The 16,289-nt window shown below is 43.6% G+C and overlaps 1 protein-coding gene across 10 annotated transcripts in view; it reads left to right on the forward strand.

Annotated features, from left to right (window-relative positions):
* The window catches only part of Slc26a8 (solute carrier family 26 member 8), a 59,333-nt gene that overhangs the window by 29,432 nt on the left and 13,612 nt on the right, over positions 1-16,289 (forward strand). For 6 of the 10 annotated variants that reach the window (XM_070023890.1, XM_070023889.1, XM_070023895.1 and 3 more), the window contains 4 exons: positions 2,692-2,839; positions 5,194-5,307; positions 9,572-9,649; positions 15,984-16,079. In XM_070023890.1, the coding sequence (XP_069879991.1) occupies positions 2,692-2,839; positions 5,194-5,307; positions 9,572-9,649; positions 15,984-16,079 (436 nt within the window). The remainder of the gene's footprint in view (positions 1-2,691; positions 2,840-5,193; positions 5,308-9,571; positions 9,650-15,983; positions 16,080-16,289) is intronic. The other 4 variants (XM_070023892.1, XM_070023893.1, XM_070023894.1 and 1 more) reach the window with 4 other exon arrangements.

Below are 16,289 nucleotides of genomic sequence, written 5' to 3' on the forward strand. Positions count from 1 at the left end.
TTTATTTATTTATTTATTTAGCCAGTCCTGGGACTTGAATTCAGGGCCTGGGCACTGTCCCTGAGCTTCTTTTGCTCAAGGCTAGCACTATACCAGTAAGCCACATAGCCAGCCCTTGGCATATTTTTGCTGAGACGGTATCTCACTAACTTTTTGCCCAGGCGGTCCTCCAACCACAGTCCTACCAGTCTCTGCCTCCTGAGTAGCCTGGATTATAGGTATGAACTACCTCTACTGGTCAGACCAGGCAGACAAATCCCAGGAGACACTTACCTCTGATCACCAGCAAAAAGTCAGAAGTGGAAGTGTAGTTCAGGTGATAGAATGTCAGCTTTGAGGAAAAGCCAAGCAAAAAAAGTGGGGCCGTAAATTCAAGCCCCAGTACCCAAAGAAACCTGTGCCTTATCTAAGGCCATGGAAGATTTATCTCTATGCTTTCATTTGAGGCTTCTGGCTTGCGCTTTTAAATGAAGGTGTTTGATCCTTTCTGAGTTGCTATCTCTGCAGGGGTCCAGCTTCATTCTTCTGCATGTGAAGAGCTAGCATTCCCAACACCATTTGGTGAAGAGACCATTCTTTCCAGGTTGAATGTTTTGTTGTTGTTGTTGTTGATGATGTTTTTTTTAAAAAAGCAAGCCACTTTGGGTTTATTTCTGAGCTTGCAATCCTATCCCATTGATCTATGCCTGTCTTCACCACAGCAAGCCTTGGGTACTGTAGATCTGAGGTAAGTTTTGAAGTCAGGAGCTATGAGACCTCCTACTTCGTCCTTTTTGATTGGTTTGGCTTTTAGGGTCCCTTGCCATTCTACATGAATTTTAGGATTGCATCTCTATTTCTGCAAAGCAGGCCAATAGAATTTAATAGAATTGAATTCAATCAGGAGATCTCTTTGAGGCTCTTGCTGGCCTAATACATCAAGTATGTTTAGATTTATGAATATATAAAGATTCTAACACTCTTTTTTCATCATTAGAAAATGCTAGGGAACCAACTCATTCTTCAAAAATGATTACAACAGGTAGGCTGGGAATATGGCTTAGTAGAGAGTGCTTGCCTAGCATGCAAGTAGTCCTGGGTTTGATTCCTCAGTACCACATAAACAGAAAAAGCCAGAAGTGACACTGTGGCTCAAGTGGTAGAGTGCTAGTCTTGAGCAAGAGAAGCTCGAGGACAGTGCCCAGGCCCTGAGTTCAAACCCCAAAACTGGCAAAATAATAATAATCACTATGATGATGATGATGACTACAGCAGGTATTTATCATGATTTTCCTGTAAGAATTGCACATTGTGAGGTGCAAAAACACATTTTGTGTTACAGAAGTATTCCAGACAATAAAGGAGAAAGTACATAGAATATCAATATTAAGAGTTATTGACATAAGATCTGTTTATGTCACATATACATACAGTTATTATACTCCTAACAGGTGCATACTATCACTTCTGAAGTGGTGGCTCACACCTGTAATCCTAGCTACTCAGGAGGCTGAGATAGCAGTTCAAAGCCAGCCTGTGCAAGAAAGTCCATGAGACTCTTATCTCCAATTAACCACCAGAAATCCAAAGTGGAGCTGTGGGTTGTGATTCAAAGTAGTAGAAAACTAGCCTTGAACAAAATGAGCTCAGGGACAGCATCCAGGCCCTGAGTTCAAGCCCCACCACCAAGAGCAAGAAAGGAAGGAAAGAAGGAAGGAAGGAAGGAAGGAAAGGAAGGAAGGAAGCCACAGCATCTGGGCTGGTAAGGTGGCTCAGTGGTAGAGCACTTGCCTTGCATGCATGAGGCCCTGGGTTCGATTCCTCAGCACTACATAAGCAAAAAGAAAAAAGCTGGAAGTGGCGTTGTGGCTCAAGTGGTAGAGCACTAGCTTTGAGCTGAAGAGCTAAGGGACATCGCCCAAGCCCAGAGTTCAGGTCCCACTAATGGACCAAAAAAAAAAAACAAACAAGCCACAGCGCCTCTTCAGGCTTTTTTTTTTTCTGCTTATGTGGTGTTGAGGAATTGAACCCAGGGCCTCATGCATGCAAGGCAAGCACTCTACACCACTGAGCCACCTTCCCTGAGCTTTTTTGTTCAAGGCTAGTATTCTACCAATTTGAACCACAGCTTTACTTCCTTTCTGGAGTTTAATTGGAGATAAGAGTCTAACAGACTTTTTCCCCTGATGGCCTTCAACCATGAGCCTCAGATCTCAGCCCCCTGAGTAGTTAAGATTACAAACATGAGTCACCAGTGACTTTGTGAGACTTTTATCTCCAATTAACTAGCAAAAAGCCAGAAATAGAACTCTGGCTCAAGTGCTAGAGTGAAAACCTTGAGAAGAAGAAGAAAATTTAAAAAGCTAAGGACAGTGCCCAGGCCCTGAGTTCAAGCCTCATAACACACACACACACACACACACACACACACACACACACACACACACACATACACACACACACACACACATCATATTCTCTTAATGACTTTTGTAACTTTTTTTGGTGTTTGTCAGCAGTTTTGACAAGCAGCTGGCTTAGTTATTCTTTATATCCTTTATTGTTATTTAAAAAGAAAGAGAGAAAGAAAGAGAGAGACAGAGAGAGAGAGGAGGCGGGGCACCACCAGCACTATGAGAAAGAAGGAGGGTGGGAAGAGGCCAGCAAAGAACTCATATTACCTGGGAATAATTCCACCATTTCTTTCTCTAGCTTCATCTCTCCGGTGACACCAGACATCAGCATTATTCCCAAAATTATCTTCCAAGCCATCTCCTTATCTTTGGTGAGCGCCTTTCTGATCATATTTACTGGCAAGAAGATTGCCAGCCCCCATCACTACAAAGTCAATTCCAACCAGGTGAGGGGGGCTGATATTTCCTCTGTCTCAGAAGTCTCTGTTCTCTAATGTTTTGTCCATTTTGCTTTAAACAGAGTATCACCTGGACCATAATTTAAAGAGTAATCACAAACAGATCTTTGAGAAGTAAAAGGATCTTTTTTTTTTTGGTCCGGTCATGGGGTCTGAACTCTGAGCTGGGCACTGTCCCTCAGTCTTCAGCTCAAGGTTAGTGCTCTAACACTTGAGCCACAGCGCCACTTCCGGCTTTTTTCTTTTTGCTTATGTGGTGCTGAGGAATCGAACCCAGGGCCTCATGCATGTGAGGCAAGCACTTTACCACTGAGCCAACGTCCCAGCCCCAGTAAAAGGATCTTTTTTTTTTTTTGGGTCCGGTCGTGGGGCCTGAACTCTGGGTCTGGGCACTGTCCCTCAGCTCTTCAGCTCAAGGCTAGCGCTCTACCACTTGAGCCACAGCACCACTTCCAGCTTTTTTGTTTATGTGGTGCTGAGGAATCGAACCCAGGGCCTCGTGCATGCAAGGCAAGCACTCTACAACTGAGCCACCTTCCCAGCCCCAGTAAAAGGATCTTTAATGTTGAAGCCACTTGAATTAAAAAGTATTATCTCTCCTAGAACAGATGCAGGTCAGAAAGACAAGAAGATAATATGCTGATGTTGTGTTGTTGAATTAGAAGAGTTCGTCTCTTCATAATTTTAATCTTTTTTTCAAACACATCCTAAGAAGTTAAACATATCAATACGTAACAAAAAATTATGTAGTGTTGGGCATGGATGGCTCACACCTATAATTATGCCTATTCAGGAGGCTGAATCTCAGTTTGAAGCCAGCCCAGCATACATACAAACACACGCATGTGCATGTACACACACACACACACACACACATATCTGTAATCTTAGCTTCTCAGAGGATGAAATATAAGGATCATGGTTTGAAGCTGGACCAGGCAGGAAAGTCTGTGACTCTTATCTTCAGTTAACTACTACAAAGATGAAAGTGGAGCTGTGACTCAAGTGGTAGAGTACTAGTCTTGAGCAAAAATGCTCAGGGACAGAACTCAGGCCCTGAATTCAAGCCCCACAGACTACCAATTATATAAATAAAGGTATGGCATATCATATACAACACCAGGTTGCTAATTTATGTAATCAAGTTGGCCTCTTGGTCTTTGCTTTTATGTTTCTTTTGTTTGTTGTGCCAGTAAGAGACCTTGACCTCAAAACCTCATGCTTTCGCTTTGCCTTTTTGCTGAAGGCTGGCCCTCTATCACTTGAGCTACAGCTCCACTTCTGCTTTTTTTGCTTGTTAATTCAAGATAAGAGTCTCACAGACTTTTCTGCTCAAGCTGGCTTTGAACCTGGATCCTGAGATTTCAGTCACCTGAGTAGCTAGGATTGAAGGCATAAATCACTTACACTGGCTTTGCTTTTATTTTTATTTTAGTCCTTGAACACAGAGGAAAAGACAGAAGCAAAGGATGTCCTAGTTGGATCTTAGAGTAGTGTAGAAGGAAGAGAGAAGAACACACTGTGGTTCTTTCTGTTAGAGTCCCAGTGCGTGTGAGATAGAGGAGAATAAGGCAAGAATCTTGTTTTGTCACCTTTAAAAAGTGCTTCCTTATGTCTGATAGCTAACACAAAGGTGCAGTTTAATCTAGAAAATCAAATTTGCCATCTTTGTGTTCTTTCTAAAATTATCTCAATCTGTTATTAAAAATGATATAAAGGGCTGGGGGTTTAGCCCAGCGGAAGGGCGCAAGGCCCTGGGTTCAGTCCTCAACCCTGGAAAAAAAAAAGATATAAATGACCTTAAATCCCACTCATAAAAATAAACTGTAGGGGGGCTGGGAAGGTGGCTCAGTGGTAGAGCGCTTGCCTTGCATGCCTGAGGCCCTGGGTTCAATTCCTCAGCACCACCTAAGAACAAAGCCGGAAGTGGCGCTGTGGCTCAAGTGGTAGAGTGCTAGCCTTGAGCTGAAGAGCTGAGGGACAGTGCCCAGGCCCAGAGTTCAGGCCCCACGACCGGACCAAAAAATAAAAATAAATAAATAAATAAATAAACTGTAGGGCTGGGAATGTGGCTCAGTGTTGGAATGCTTGCCTAGTATGCATGAAGCCCTGGGTTCCATTCCTCATTACCACATAAACAGAAGGAGCTGGAAGTGGTGTTGTGGCTCAAGTGGTACAGTGTTATCCTTGAACAAAAGAAGCTCAGGGACAGTGCCCAGACCCTGAGTTTAAACCCCAGGACTGGCAATAAAATAAAATAAAAATAAATAATCTATATCTTTATTTCCAAATTCAAGTAGTTCAACCAAAAATGGGCTTAAAGGGTCTGCATTTCTTTTCAGGATTTGATAGCCATCGGCATTTGCAATGTGGCCAGTTCCTTTTTCAAATCGTGTGTGTTTACTAGTGCTCTTGCCAGGACTATTATTCAAGACAAGTCTGGAGGAAGACAACAGGTGTGTTGCAAAAGAATTTCATCTCTAATATGTATAATGAGACAGATAATTATGTTGACTTAGGGTGTATGTTCACAGAAGTGAATAAATGGGTTTAATTCTAACTTTAATGTTATGCTTTATGGGCAGACCTTTATTTGGAAGAATGATGATTCTATACTTAGCTTAATTTTTGCTTAGATTTCTGTCTTAAAAATTACTGGTTCCGGGGCTGGGAAGGTGACTCAGTGGTAGAGTGCTTGCCTTGCATGCATGAGGCCCTGGGTTCAATTCCCCAGTACCACATAAGCAAAAAGAAAAAAGCCGGAAGTGGCGCTGTGGCTCAAGTGGTAGAGTGCTAGCCTTGAGCTAAGAGCTGAGGGACAGCACCCAGGCCCAGAGTTCAGGCCCCACAACCAGACCCCCCCCAAAAAAAATGACTGGTTCCATGGAAGTGGTACTGTGGCTCAAGTGGTAGAGCACTCACCTTGAGCTGAAGAGCTCAAGGATAACGTCCAGGCCCATAGTTCAAGCCCCATACCCAATCAAAAAATGATAGATAGATTAGATAGATTAGATAGATAGATAGATAGATAGATAGATAGATAGATAGATAGATAGATAGATAGATAGATAGATAGATAGATAGATCGATCCCAAAGCATGGTAGTGTACCTGTAATCTCAGCTACTTGGGAGGCAGAAGTAGGAAGATCTGGGTCTGTGGCTGTTCCAAAAAAATAAAAATAAAAAATCATAAGACCTGAGAAGGGGTCAAGCATTTGTCTAGGAGAGTCTGAGAAAACTAGGACCATTCTACCTTTGCTTAAAAAATCATCTATATAAGATTCTTCAAGTAGTCTGAATGAATAAACTAAATGTTTAGTAAACTGAATGCGAGAGTCAAGGGACAGTGATAGTAACTATTCTAAAGGTCACCTAATTGCAGGCTTTGTAAGTCCAATGTTTGAGTTTTGAAGTGACTAAACAAAAATCACAACAGGATACTCCAAGGGCATGGTGTCCTGGCTCTGTGTTGTGATGAAATGACAGAGTTATCAGGATTGAAACTCTGGCAAGCCCCGGGAATGAGTCAGGGTGGGTTCCAATGGCAGAGAAATAGTGGCCAAGGTCAAAGGCAAACGCATGCCTCAGAAGCACAGTGACAAGCACAGCCACATTCAGAGGCTGATGTGTCAGGAGAATGGCCACTAGGTTTTAATGAATGAAAGATAAAAGTATCACAGTCCACAGGTGATTATAAAGTGAAATGAAAAGTCAGGAAGATTAGGCAGGGTTGAGAGCAAGGGCCTGGATGAGATTACAGCCTACAGTTTTATGCAGACTGAGTTACACTGTCACAGAGCATCTCCCAGGCTCGCTGGGCCTATCGTCTCCTGCCTGAGAGGAAGGAGCTGCGCAGGCTGTGTTAAAAGGAAGGATTTTCTGTGCAGGCGTGCAAAACTTCTGGAATCAGAACAAAGGGGTTTTATATAAGAAGAAATAGAAATGGCAATTCCAGAAATCAGTTCCATTAACTTTTTATAGCATGCTTTATTGACTCAAGTATGTACGTGTAATACCAATTTGGGGAGACAAGATATGCGCAGTTGGAAAAGGTTGAATCACAGTGCAAGGAAAATCAAGTGCAGAATGGACACAGCAAACAAAAAGAGCCATAAGTCTTGTGAGGAGGAGTATGATGGGGAAAGTATCCCAAGATGGAGCTAAGATATGGTGCGGTACTGGGGCGTGAACTCAGGGCCTTGTGTTCTCACTTGGCATTTTCACTCAAGGTTGGCTTTCCTACCACTTGAGCCACACTTCCACTTCCGGTGGCCAGGATATGTACAGGGGACATGTCAGATGGAGGAGGAAGAGGACCTTAGATCAGCCCCAGAGCTATTGCAGAAGCAGGACACTGTCCTGTGTGAAGTGGTCCTGAGGGAAAATAGCCTTGCTGGCCCTACTCACTGATTTAGGGAAGAGAAAGGCCAAGCTTTGGAAACACCGCAGCATATGATGGCATGTCTAAGCTCTGAACCAGCCTGTTCCTACCATTTTAGTCATTGGGCAAAAGGCCTGACCCAAAGGCAGCCTGTGACCTGCTTTCTGCTTTGCTGTAGCAGCACATTCTCAGCAATGACACCTGTCACCTCAGTGCAGAGGCATGTCCCTTGAGATGCCAGTAAGCCCTCCCACAAAGATACCAATAGGCCAATTCAAATCATGGGCTCAAGCAGGAATGCTGTGGGCTCTGGCCCCACACACAGAGCTTCCCAGACCCACTCTGACTTTATAACCTGCATCAGAAAAGATTGCCCAGACTCAATCAGCCTTCATCCCACAGCAAGGGCCTAGCTTCTCCAACCCCCAAGCTACAGATGTTGTGGTTGTGCTTGGTTTAATCCACTCTGTATGAGAGCAGATCCCTCTTTTTCAAAGATTCTCAGGACTCCAGGAAAGAAAAGTAGAGCTGGCTCTGAACCTCTCCCAAATGACCTGCCACAAAGGGTCATTTGATTTTTACTTCTTAGCTGGCCTGAAGTCAAACAGAAGATATGTGTCTGAATTCCTCTTTGTTATTTCTCTGTCTAGAAAAAACACCATTTCCTTCCATTGGTGACAGCAAGTAACAAAACCTACTGGCTCTTCTGGCCATGGCCTCGCCTGGGGTTTGACAGGTCTGACCATGGCAGAGAAGAAAAGAGGAGCCCAAGGCCAGTGGCCAGTTCCAGTGTCCCCACTCCATAACGCAGCTCCTCCAAGGTCTGAACATAGGCTTGCTTCCTGACCCCTTATGATTGGATTTCTTGCCTTGTCCCTCATTCCTAGAACTGCTTTTAAAAATGAGTTATAAGCCAGGTGCTGGGGGCTCAACCCTGCAATCCTAGCTGCTCAGAAAGCTGAGGTCTGGGGATCGTGGTTCAAAGCTAGCCTGAGCAGAACAGTCCCCATGAGACTCTTATGCTCCAATTAACCACAAAAACTAGAAGTGTAACTGTGGCTCAAAGTGGTAGAGTGCTAGCCTTGAGCAAAAGAGCTCAGGAACAGCTCCCAGGCCCTGGGTTCAAGCCCTACAATAACACACACACACACACACACACACACACACGCACACACACGCACACGCACACACACACACACACACACACACACACACACACACACACGAGTTTATGAAAGAGGGAAAAAGGCTACACAGGAGGCTAAGATCTGAGGATCATGGTTCAAAGCCAGCCCTGGAAGGAAAGTCCATGAAACTCTTATCTCCAATAAACCACTAGAAAACTGGAAATGGTGCTGTGGCTCAAGTGATAGAGCGCTTGCCTTGAGCTGAAGAGCTGAGGGAGAGCACCCAGGCCTGAAGTTCAAGCCCCACGACTGACAAAAAAGAGAAGGGAAAATGTGTTCAAACACCAATACTGCCAAAATGAGACACATGGAAAGGGTGAGGGGGTAAATAGAGAAACAATACCGAATGGCTGATTGGACAGACTGGAGGGACTCCCTAACTTCTGGCCACTGTTTGATTTGCGGTGACAGTTTTACTCCTATCACAGTGGGAAATGACACCGCTTTATGTCATTTTTTTACTCCCAGAGGCTTTAAAAGATAGAAATTTATCAATAGAGGAGATAATGAGCTCCAGACCATGGAACTGTTTCTCAGCCTCATTTGCCAGGTGCTGATCCCTGCATTCTGAGTGGCACTGGGCCCAGTAGTGAATGGCTAGGCTTGAATCCAGGGTTGCTGTCTGTGTGTAGCCTCAGCTCCTAGCAGACAGAAGCTGCGGCAGGAAAATGGGAAGTAATCATCATTGTATTCTTAAGGATGAAACACCCCAGAAGCCTTTAGATGGGAAGTTATGCAAGCTCCCAGCAGAAGAGTTGCTGGGCAGAATGCTTACGCATGTTTACATCAACAGAAAGGTTATACTTTTAAAGCCATTAGTAAGAAGTCAACTTAGGGACTCTCTAAAAATGTCCAAGGAGAGGTGAAACGTTCCTAGCACAAAGCTGTAACAATAAAGATTCAATACCCAGGAAAACTTGTATATTTTCAGACCATATTCATTCAACAGATACCTGTTTTGTCCCTGCTATGTGCTTAGCCCTTTGGTAAGACCCTACAAATATCAGTTTTTACTTTAAAAATGTTCTCATACTGACCCCAGCTCCTTTTAAGAAACAGTGACATGCTTCTCACCAAGCAGAAGGCCTCAGGTACAGACAGGGACCAATAAATTCCTGATGGTTTCTCTCCAACCGGCTCTGTCTCCTCAGTTTGCATCTCTGGTAGGCGCAGGTGTGATGCTGCTCCTTGTGGTGAAGATGGGACCCTTTTTCTACGAACTGCCCAATGTAAGTAGAACACATCAAGTAACTAAGTCAAGAAAGACCCAATGTCTGCATGGCATCTTGGTGGAGAATTGCATCCATTTTGTGCCCAGTGATTGCCCCAGCCGGTCTCTGGTTCTTTTCCTTTAAAATGACAGATGCAGGCTGGACTCACACCTGTATTCCTAGCTACTCAGAAGATCCAAGGACCTCGGTTAAAAGTCAGCCTGTGCAGGAAAGTCTGTGAGACTCTTATCGCCAATAAACCACCAGAAAACCAGAAGTGGCGCAGTGGTTCAAATGGTAGAGTGCTCACCTTGATCTGAATTGCTCAGGGACAGTGCCTAGGGCCAGAGTTCAAGCCCCACGATTGACCAAAAAAAACAAAACAAAAATATATATATATACACACACACATATGTATACACATATATGTATATATATAATAATAATAAAATGACACATGCAGCTGAGCACTGGTTACTCACTCCTATAATCCTAGTTACTCAGGAGGCTGAGATCTGAGGATCATGGTTCAAGGCCAACCTGGGCATAAAAGTCTGTGAGGCTTTTATCTCCTAATAACCAGTAAAAAGCCAGATGTAGAGGTGTGGCTCAGTGGTAGAACAACAGCCTTGAGCAAGAAAAGCAAGGAAGAACATGAGGTCCTGAGTTCAAGCCTCGGTACCAGCACAAAAATAAGCTAAAATAAAAATATTAGAAGCTGGGCGCTGGTGACTCATGCTGTAAATCCAAGCAACTCAGGAGGCTAAGATCAGAGGATCACGGTTCAAAGTCAGCCCAGGCAGGAGCATCCATGAGACTCTTACCTCCAATTAACCACCAGAAAACTGGAAGTGCCACTCTGGCTCAAGCCTTGAGCTGAAGAGCTCAGGGACAGTGCCCAGGACCAGAGTTCAAACCCCATGACCGACAAAACCAAAAACAAAAATAATAGAATGCATATCATGGCAGGTTAAATAACATAATATGGGATATCCATGTTTATTTATATGTAATATATGTGTGAGTTGGGCTAAGAGTAACTGCTCAAGAAACACTGTTATTCTCAATCTTCATTGCTTAAGCTATAAAGTGATTTTTCTAGGTAAGGACTAAGTAAGAACTCCATAGACTTCAGATGCCCGACCTCGCTTCCCAACAGGAGCTTGGAAAACCACTGTGCAGTCAGGCCATCTGTTTTCCCACACTGTTTCCAGAAAGCCTGGTTCTGTCTTCTGTTTGATCTCAAGTTCTACCCCTACTGCTGCCACACTGCCTCTGGGCTAGTTGGCAACACCAAGGGCAAGTGTCTGCGCATTGGATTTGAACTCAGTGCTAAGCTAGGCTGTCTCTCTATATGAATGTGCCATTTCTTTCCTCTGGGTGAGATACTACCTGACACTTAATGATGTCACATGTGCTCATTACTGACTGTGACCAATTTGTTCTCAGTTATAATACAGATCCATGCTCAGGACCATCACTTCCTTCACAGTTTTCTTGATGTTGGCTATAGCTCTTCTATTTTTATTTTTTATTTTTTGCCAGTCCGGGGGCTTGAATTCAGGGCCTGGGCACTGTCCCTGAGCTTCTTTTGCTCAAGGCTAGCATACTGCCATTTGAGCCACAGTGCCACTTCCAGCTTTTTCTGTGTATGTGGTACTGAGGAATCTAATCCAGGGCTTCATGCATGCTAGGCAAGCATTCTACCACTCAGCCACATTCCCAGCCCTTGTCCCTTAGCTTTCTTTGCTTGAGACTAGCACTCTATCACTTGAGCCATAGCTCTGCTTCTGGCTTTTGGGTGTTTAATTGGAGATAAGAGTCTCATGGAGGGGCTGGGAAGTTGGCTCAGTGGTAGAGTGCTTGCCTTGCATGCCTGAGGCCCTTGATTCGATTCCTCAGCACCACATAAGAAAAAAGTCGGAAGTGGCACTGTAGCTCAAGTGGTAGAGCCCTAGCCTTGAGCTGAAGAGCTGAGGGACAGTGCCCAGGCTCAGAGTTCAGGCCCCATGACCGGACCCAGAAAAAAAAAGAAAAAAAAGAGTCTCATGGATTTTCCTGCCTGGGCTGGCTTTGAACCGTGATCCTCAGATCTTAGCCTCATGTAGCTAGGATTATAACCATTTTTTAATACAGTATTTAGGGAGGTGAGACTGTTTCTTGTCTGATGTAACGACTTAGTTACATGCTGAAGTTTGTGTCTATGAAGTTGACCTGCTTATGTTACCCTAACCTTCCCAAACTCCCCTTTCACCTGGCGACCATCAGGTTTCCATAGAGCTGGACTGCACATAGTTGTAGCAGGCATCTGTGATAAACAGTCCTTGCTTTGAGCTAGCCACGTTATGACACATTATGTTTGCAGCATTTAGCCCATTTCTGAGTGAGAAGATGTGAAAACAATCTGATTAATAGAATAGTTATCGCAACAAGACAGTCCTCTGAGTCTTACACCACTGAAGACTTCTTCCTTCCTTGAAAAACAGCAGATAGTTTGTTGCAAAATTCTTCTTGTAGTCACTACTAGAACATATCCTGACAAGATCTTAACTAGTTAGCAAAACATTTAAAACAAATTAATGCACAAAATACAAAACAGTACACTGTTATGCCAGCTTTTTTTTTGTTGTTTCAGTACTGGAGTTGAACTCAGGGCCTTATGCTTGTAGGCAGGTGCTTTACTGCTGAGCCATACCTCCTGTTATTCCAATTTTGGGGGGAGTGGAAGAACATACAGAACATCAGAACATCTGGGTGTGGTGGCTTACGCCTGTAATACTAGCTGCTCTGGATGGTAGAGAGCAGGTGATTGCAATTTTGAGGTGAGCCTGAATATAAAAATTCTTGAGACTCCATTTCAATTAATGTCTGGATATGGTAGCACATGTCTGTCATCTCAAGCCATGGGGGGAAGTACAATGGCTGGGTACATTGGCACATGCCTGTCATTCCAGTGAAAAAAGGAAATACAAATAGAAGAATCATGGCCCAGAAAGTGAAATCCTATCTGGAAAATAACCAAGACAAGAGACTGGCAGAGTGACTCAAGTAGTAGAGTACTTGCTTAGCAAGTGTGAAGCCCCAAGTTCAAACCACAATACCACCAATAAAACAAACAAACAAACCCATATGGACCATACCAAAATGCTAACAATGGTTGTCTCTTTGATGATAGAAATTTTGTCAGAGTGCATTTTTTATTTTTTACACAATGAGCACATTTATTTAGTTAGTTAGTTATGTCATTCGTGGGGCCTGAACTCTGTCCCTCAGCTCTTCAGCTTAAGGCTAGCACTCTTAACACTTGAGTCACAGCACCACTTCCAGCTTTTTCTATTTATGTGGTGCTGAGGCATTGAACCCAGGGCCTCATGCATGCAAGGCAAGCACTCTACTACTGAGTCACCTTCCCAGCCCAATGAACACATTTTTTACCCTAATACTCAGAGAGCTTTTTGTTTGTTTGTTTGTTTGTTTTTGGGTCCAGTCATGGGCCTAAACTCTGGGCCTGGGCGCTGCCCCTCAGCTCTTAAGATCAATGTAGCACTCTACCATTTGAGCCCCAGTGCCACTTCCAGCTTTTTCTGCCTATATGGTGCTGAGAAATCAAACCCAGGGCCTTATGCATGCCAGGCAAGCACTCTACCACTGAGCTACCTTCCTAGCCCCTCTAATTAACCACCAAAAAGCCAGAAGTGGAGCTGTGATTCAAGTAGTAAAGCACTAGCCTTGAGGAAAAGAAAAAAAGCTCAGGGACAGCACTTATGCCCTGAATTCAAGCCCTAAAAGCAGCATGCATGCATGTGCCTGCGCACATGCGCACATACACACACACACACACATACAGCAGAGCAAGTTTGGACCCAGACTTCCTGGTGATTAAATCAGTTCTAATTTCTAGACACAATATGTAGAGGAGATGATAACTAGGGGAAAAAAGCTGTTCTATTCCTAACATGTATATCACAAATGAGTGATAATTACTTTTATCACTATCTTTTAGTGACTTCTGATACTTTACTTGTTGGGATTAAAAAAAAAGTCTATTACTTCTAGATTTAACAGAAATTCTCTATCAGTGCAAGAATTACATGAATACGAGAAAATGTATCATAAAGTAGGTTAGATCTTAAGCCAGGCACGGTGGTACAGGCCTGTTATCCCAGCAGGCAGGAGACTGAAGCAGGAAGATCTTGAGTTTTAGGCCAGCCTACTTGTGCTCACACACTCTCTCTCTCTCTCTCAAATTCCCTCCTCTCTCTCCCTCTCTCTCTTTCTTTTTTTTCTCTCTCTCTATGTGTGTGTGTGTATATATATGTATATATGTATATATGTATATATATATATATAATTATGTTTTTGGTCATTGTGGTGATTGAACTTGAACTCAGGGCCTTGAACTCTTTTGCTCAAGGCTAGTGCTCTACCACTTTAAACCATAGCTCCACTTCCAGCTTTTGAGTAGTTACTTGGAGATAAAGAATCTCACAGGAGGGGCTGGGAAGGTGGCTCAGTGGTAGAGTGCTTGCCTTGCATTCATGAGGCTCTGGGTTCAATTCCTCAGCATCACATAAGCAGAAAAAGCCAGAAGTGGTTCTGTGGCTCAAGTGGTAGAGTGCTAGCCAAGGATAGTGCCCAGGCCCAGAGTTCAGGTCCCACAACCACCAAAAAAAAAAAAAAAGAATCACAGGAACTTTTCTATCCAGGCTGGCTTCGAACTGTGATCCTCAGATCTCAGTTTCCTAATTAGCTAGGATTATAGGTATGAGCCACCAGCTCCCAGATGGTTTACATTTTTTAAAAAATGAAAAGAAAAAGAAAATAGGTTATGTTCTTATTTGAGCCACCGAAGAGTGTTCTACTAATCTTATTTTAAGTATAGATTTTTATTTCCCATATTTAAAAAACATTCTTTCCATTAGAAAAGTAGACAGGTGCCAAGCACCAGTGGCTCACGCCTGTAATCCTAGCTACTTAGGAAGCTAAGATCTGAGGATCGCAGTTCAAAGCCAGCCCAGGCAGGAAAATCCATGAGACTCTTTTTTTTTTTGTCGGTTGTGGGGCTTGAACTCTGGGCCTGAGTGCTGTCCCTCAGCTCTTCAGCTCAAGGCGAGTGCTCTACCACTTGAGCTACAGCGCCACTTCTGGTTTTCTGGTGATTTATTGGATAGGAGTCTCACCGTCTTTCCTGCCAGGGCTGGCTTTGAACTGCGATCCTCAGATCTCAGCCTCCTGAGTAGCTAGGATTACAGGCATGAGCCACCAGCGCCCGGCATCTGTGAGACTCTTATCTCCAATAAACCACCAGGAAACCAGAAGTGGTGCTGTGGCTCAAGTGGTAGAGCACTAGCCTTGAGCTGGAGAGCTGAGGGACAGTGCCCAGGCCCAGAGTTCAAGCCCCATGACCAAAAAAAAAAAAAAAAAAGAAAGAAAAGAAAAAAGAAAAGTAGACAGGTTCATTTTTTTAACCTTCAGAAAATTCATGATATCACCAGTAATTACAAACAAACCACCACCATCATTTGAGGATGTTATCTAAACATCATTTTCTATGAATAGATATCACTTTGCATCATTGTAACCTAACTGTACAAATTTTGTATAAATCGTTGGTTTCTTTAGTCTGTAGCGTGAGACACCAATGTTTCTATGTGAAAGCTTAGCAGCATTTCCTGATATGATTTCCCAAAAGAGAAGAACCAATTTATACTCAAGAATCATGTACATGATGTTTTTGTTTAATTTGACAGATTAAAAATGGCATCTTATTAGTGAAATAATTGCAGCTTTCTATCATGATTGAACTTGATTAAAAGCCCACTTGAGATGGTTTTAGAATTTTATCTGAGCAGAGTCTCTTTTACTTTATCAGCCCACCTGCAAATGGTTTCCAGTCAAAACAGATTCAATAAGGTCAGGTAGTCAGAGGTGCCAATTCCCAAAGGATCTTGTCCCCACACCCTAGGAACAGCACTGAAACAGAGTGGGGCTTAAGATTGTTGGGGTATCTTTGCTACTTTTTTTTGGTCACTATTTGCATGAGTGATAAAGTGGATCTAGAAAGGTGTGTTTGAATCAAATGCCGCAGCATGAGTGGATGAATCAGTCAGGCCTTGGCCTTGACCTTAGCCTTAGCCGTGGTCTCATGTTTAACAAACTATGGAAGAGAGTAAAGAAAACACGTGGAGAGTTTTTATTTGAATGAACCATGAATCTGAGCTTGGACATGGTTTTTAAGTGAAACAGCAACACAAAGGGACAAGGCTGACTAACTTTTTGTGATTCCTTTGTGGGGATTGGAAGCTTTGCCCCCCGGAAAGGAAAATGAAGCAGGGCTTCCCTTTTCCCACAGGCTGTGCTGGCTGGTATTATCCTGAGCAACGTCTTGCCCTACCTTGAAACCATTTACCACCTACCCTCTCTGTGGAGGCAGGACCAGTATGACTGTGTGAGTGCAGAAGCCCGGGTGAGGAAGGGAAGGACAGAGTGGGAAGGCCACAGAGAGAAAGAGAACAGACAAGAGAGATCTGCCATGGATATGAAGAACACTAGCAACTCTTCAATGCCCTGTATTCTTTGTCCTTTACAAGTGTAGGTGGGGAGGTACCAAGGTTGTTGGAACAGGAATGGAACCCTCATTCCAACCACGCAAAATGTA

This window comes from Dipodomys merriami, unplaced genomic scaffold (assembly GCF_024711535.1).
Source record: "Dipodomys merriami isolate MVZ:Mamm:240054 unplaced genomic scaffold, mDipMer1.0.p SCAF_16, whole genome shotgun sequence".
Taxonomy (NCBI): Eukaryota; Metazoa; Chordata; class Mammalia; order Rodentia; family Heteromyidae; genus Dipodomys; species Dipodomys merriami.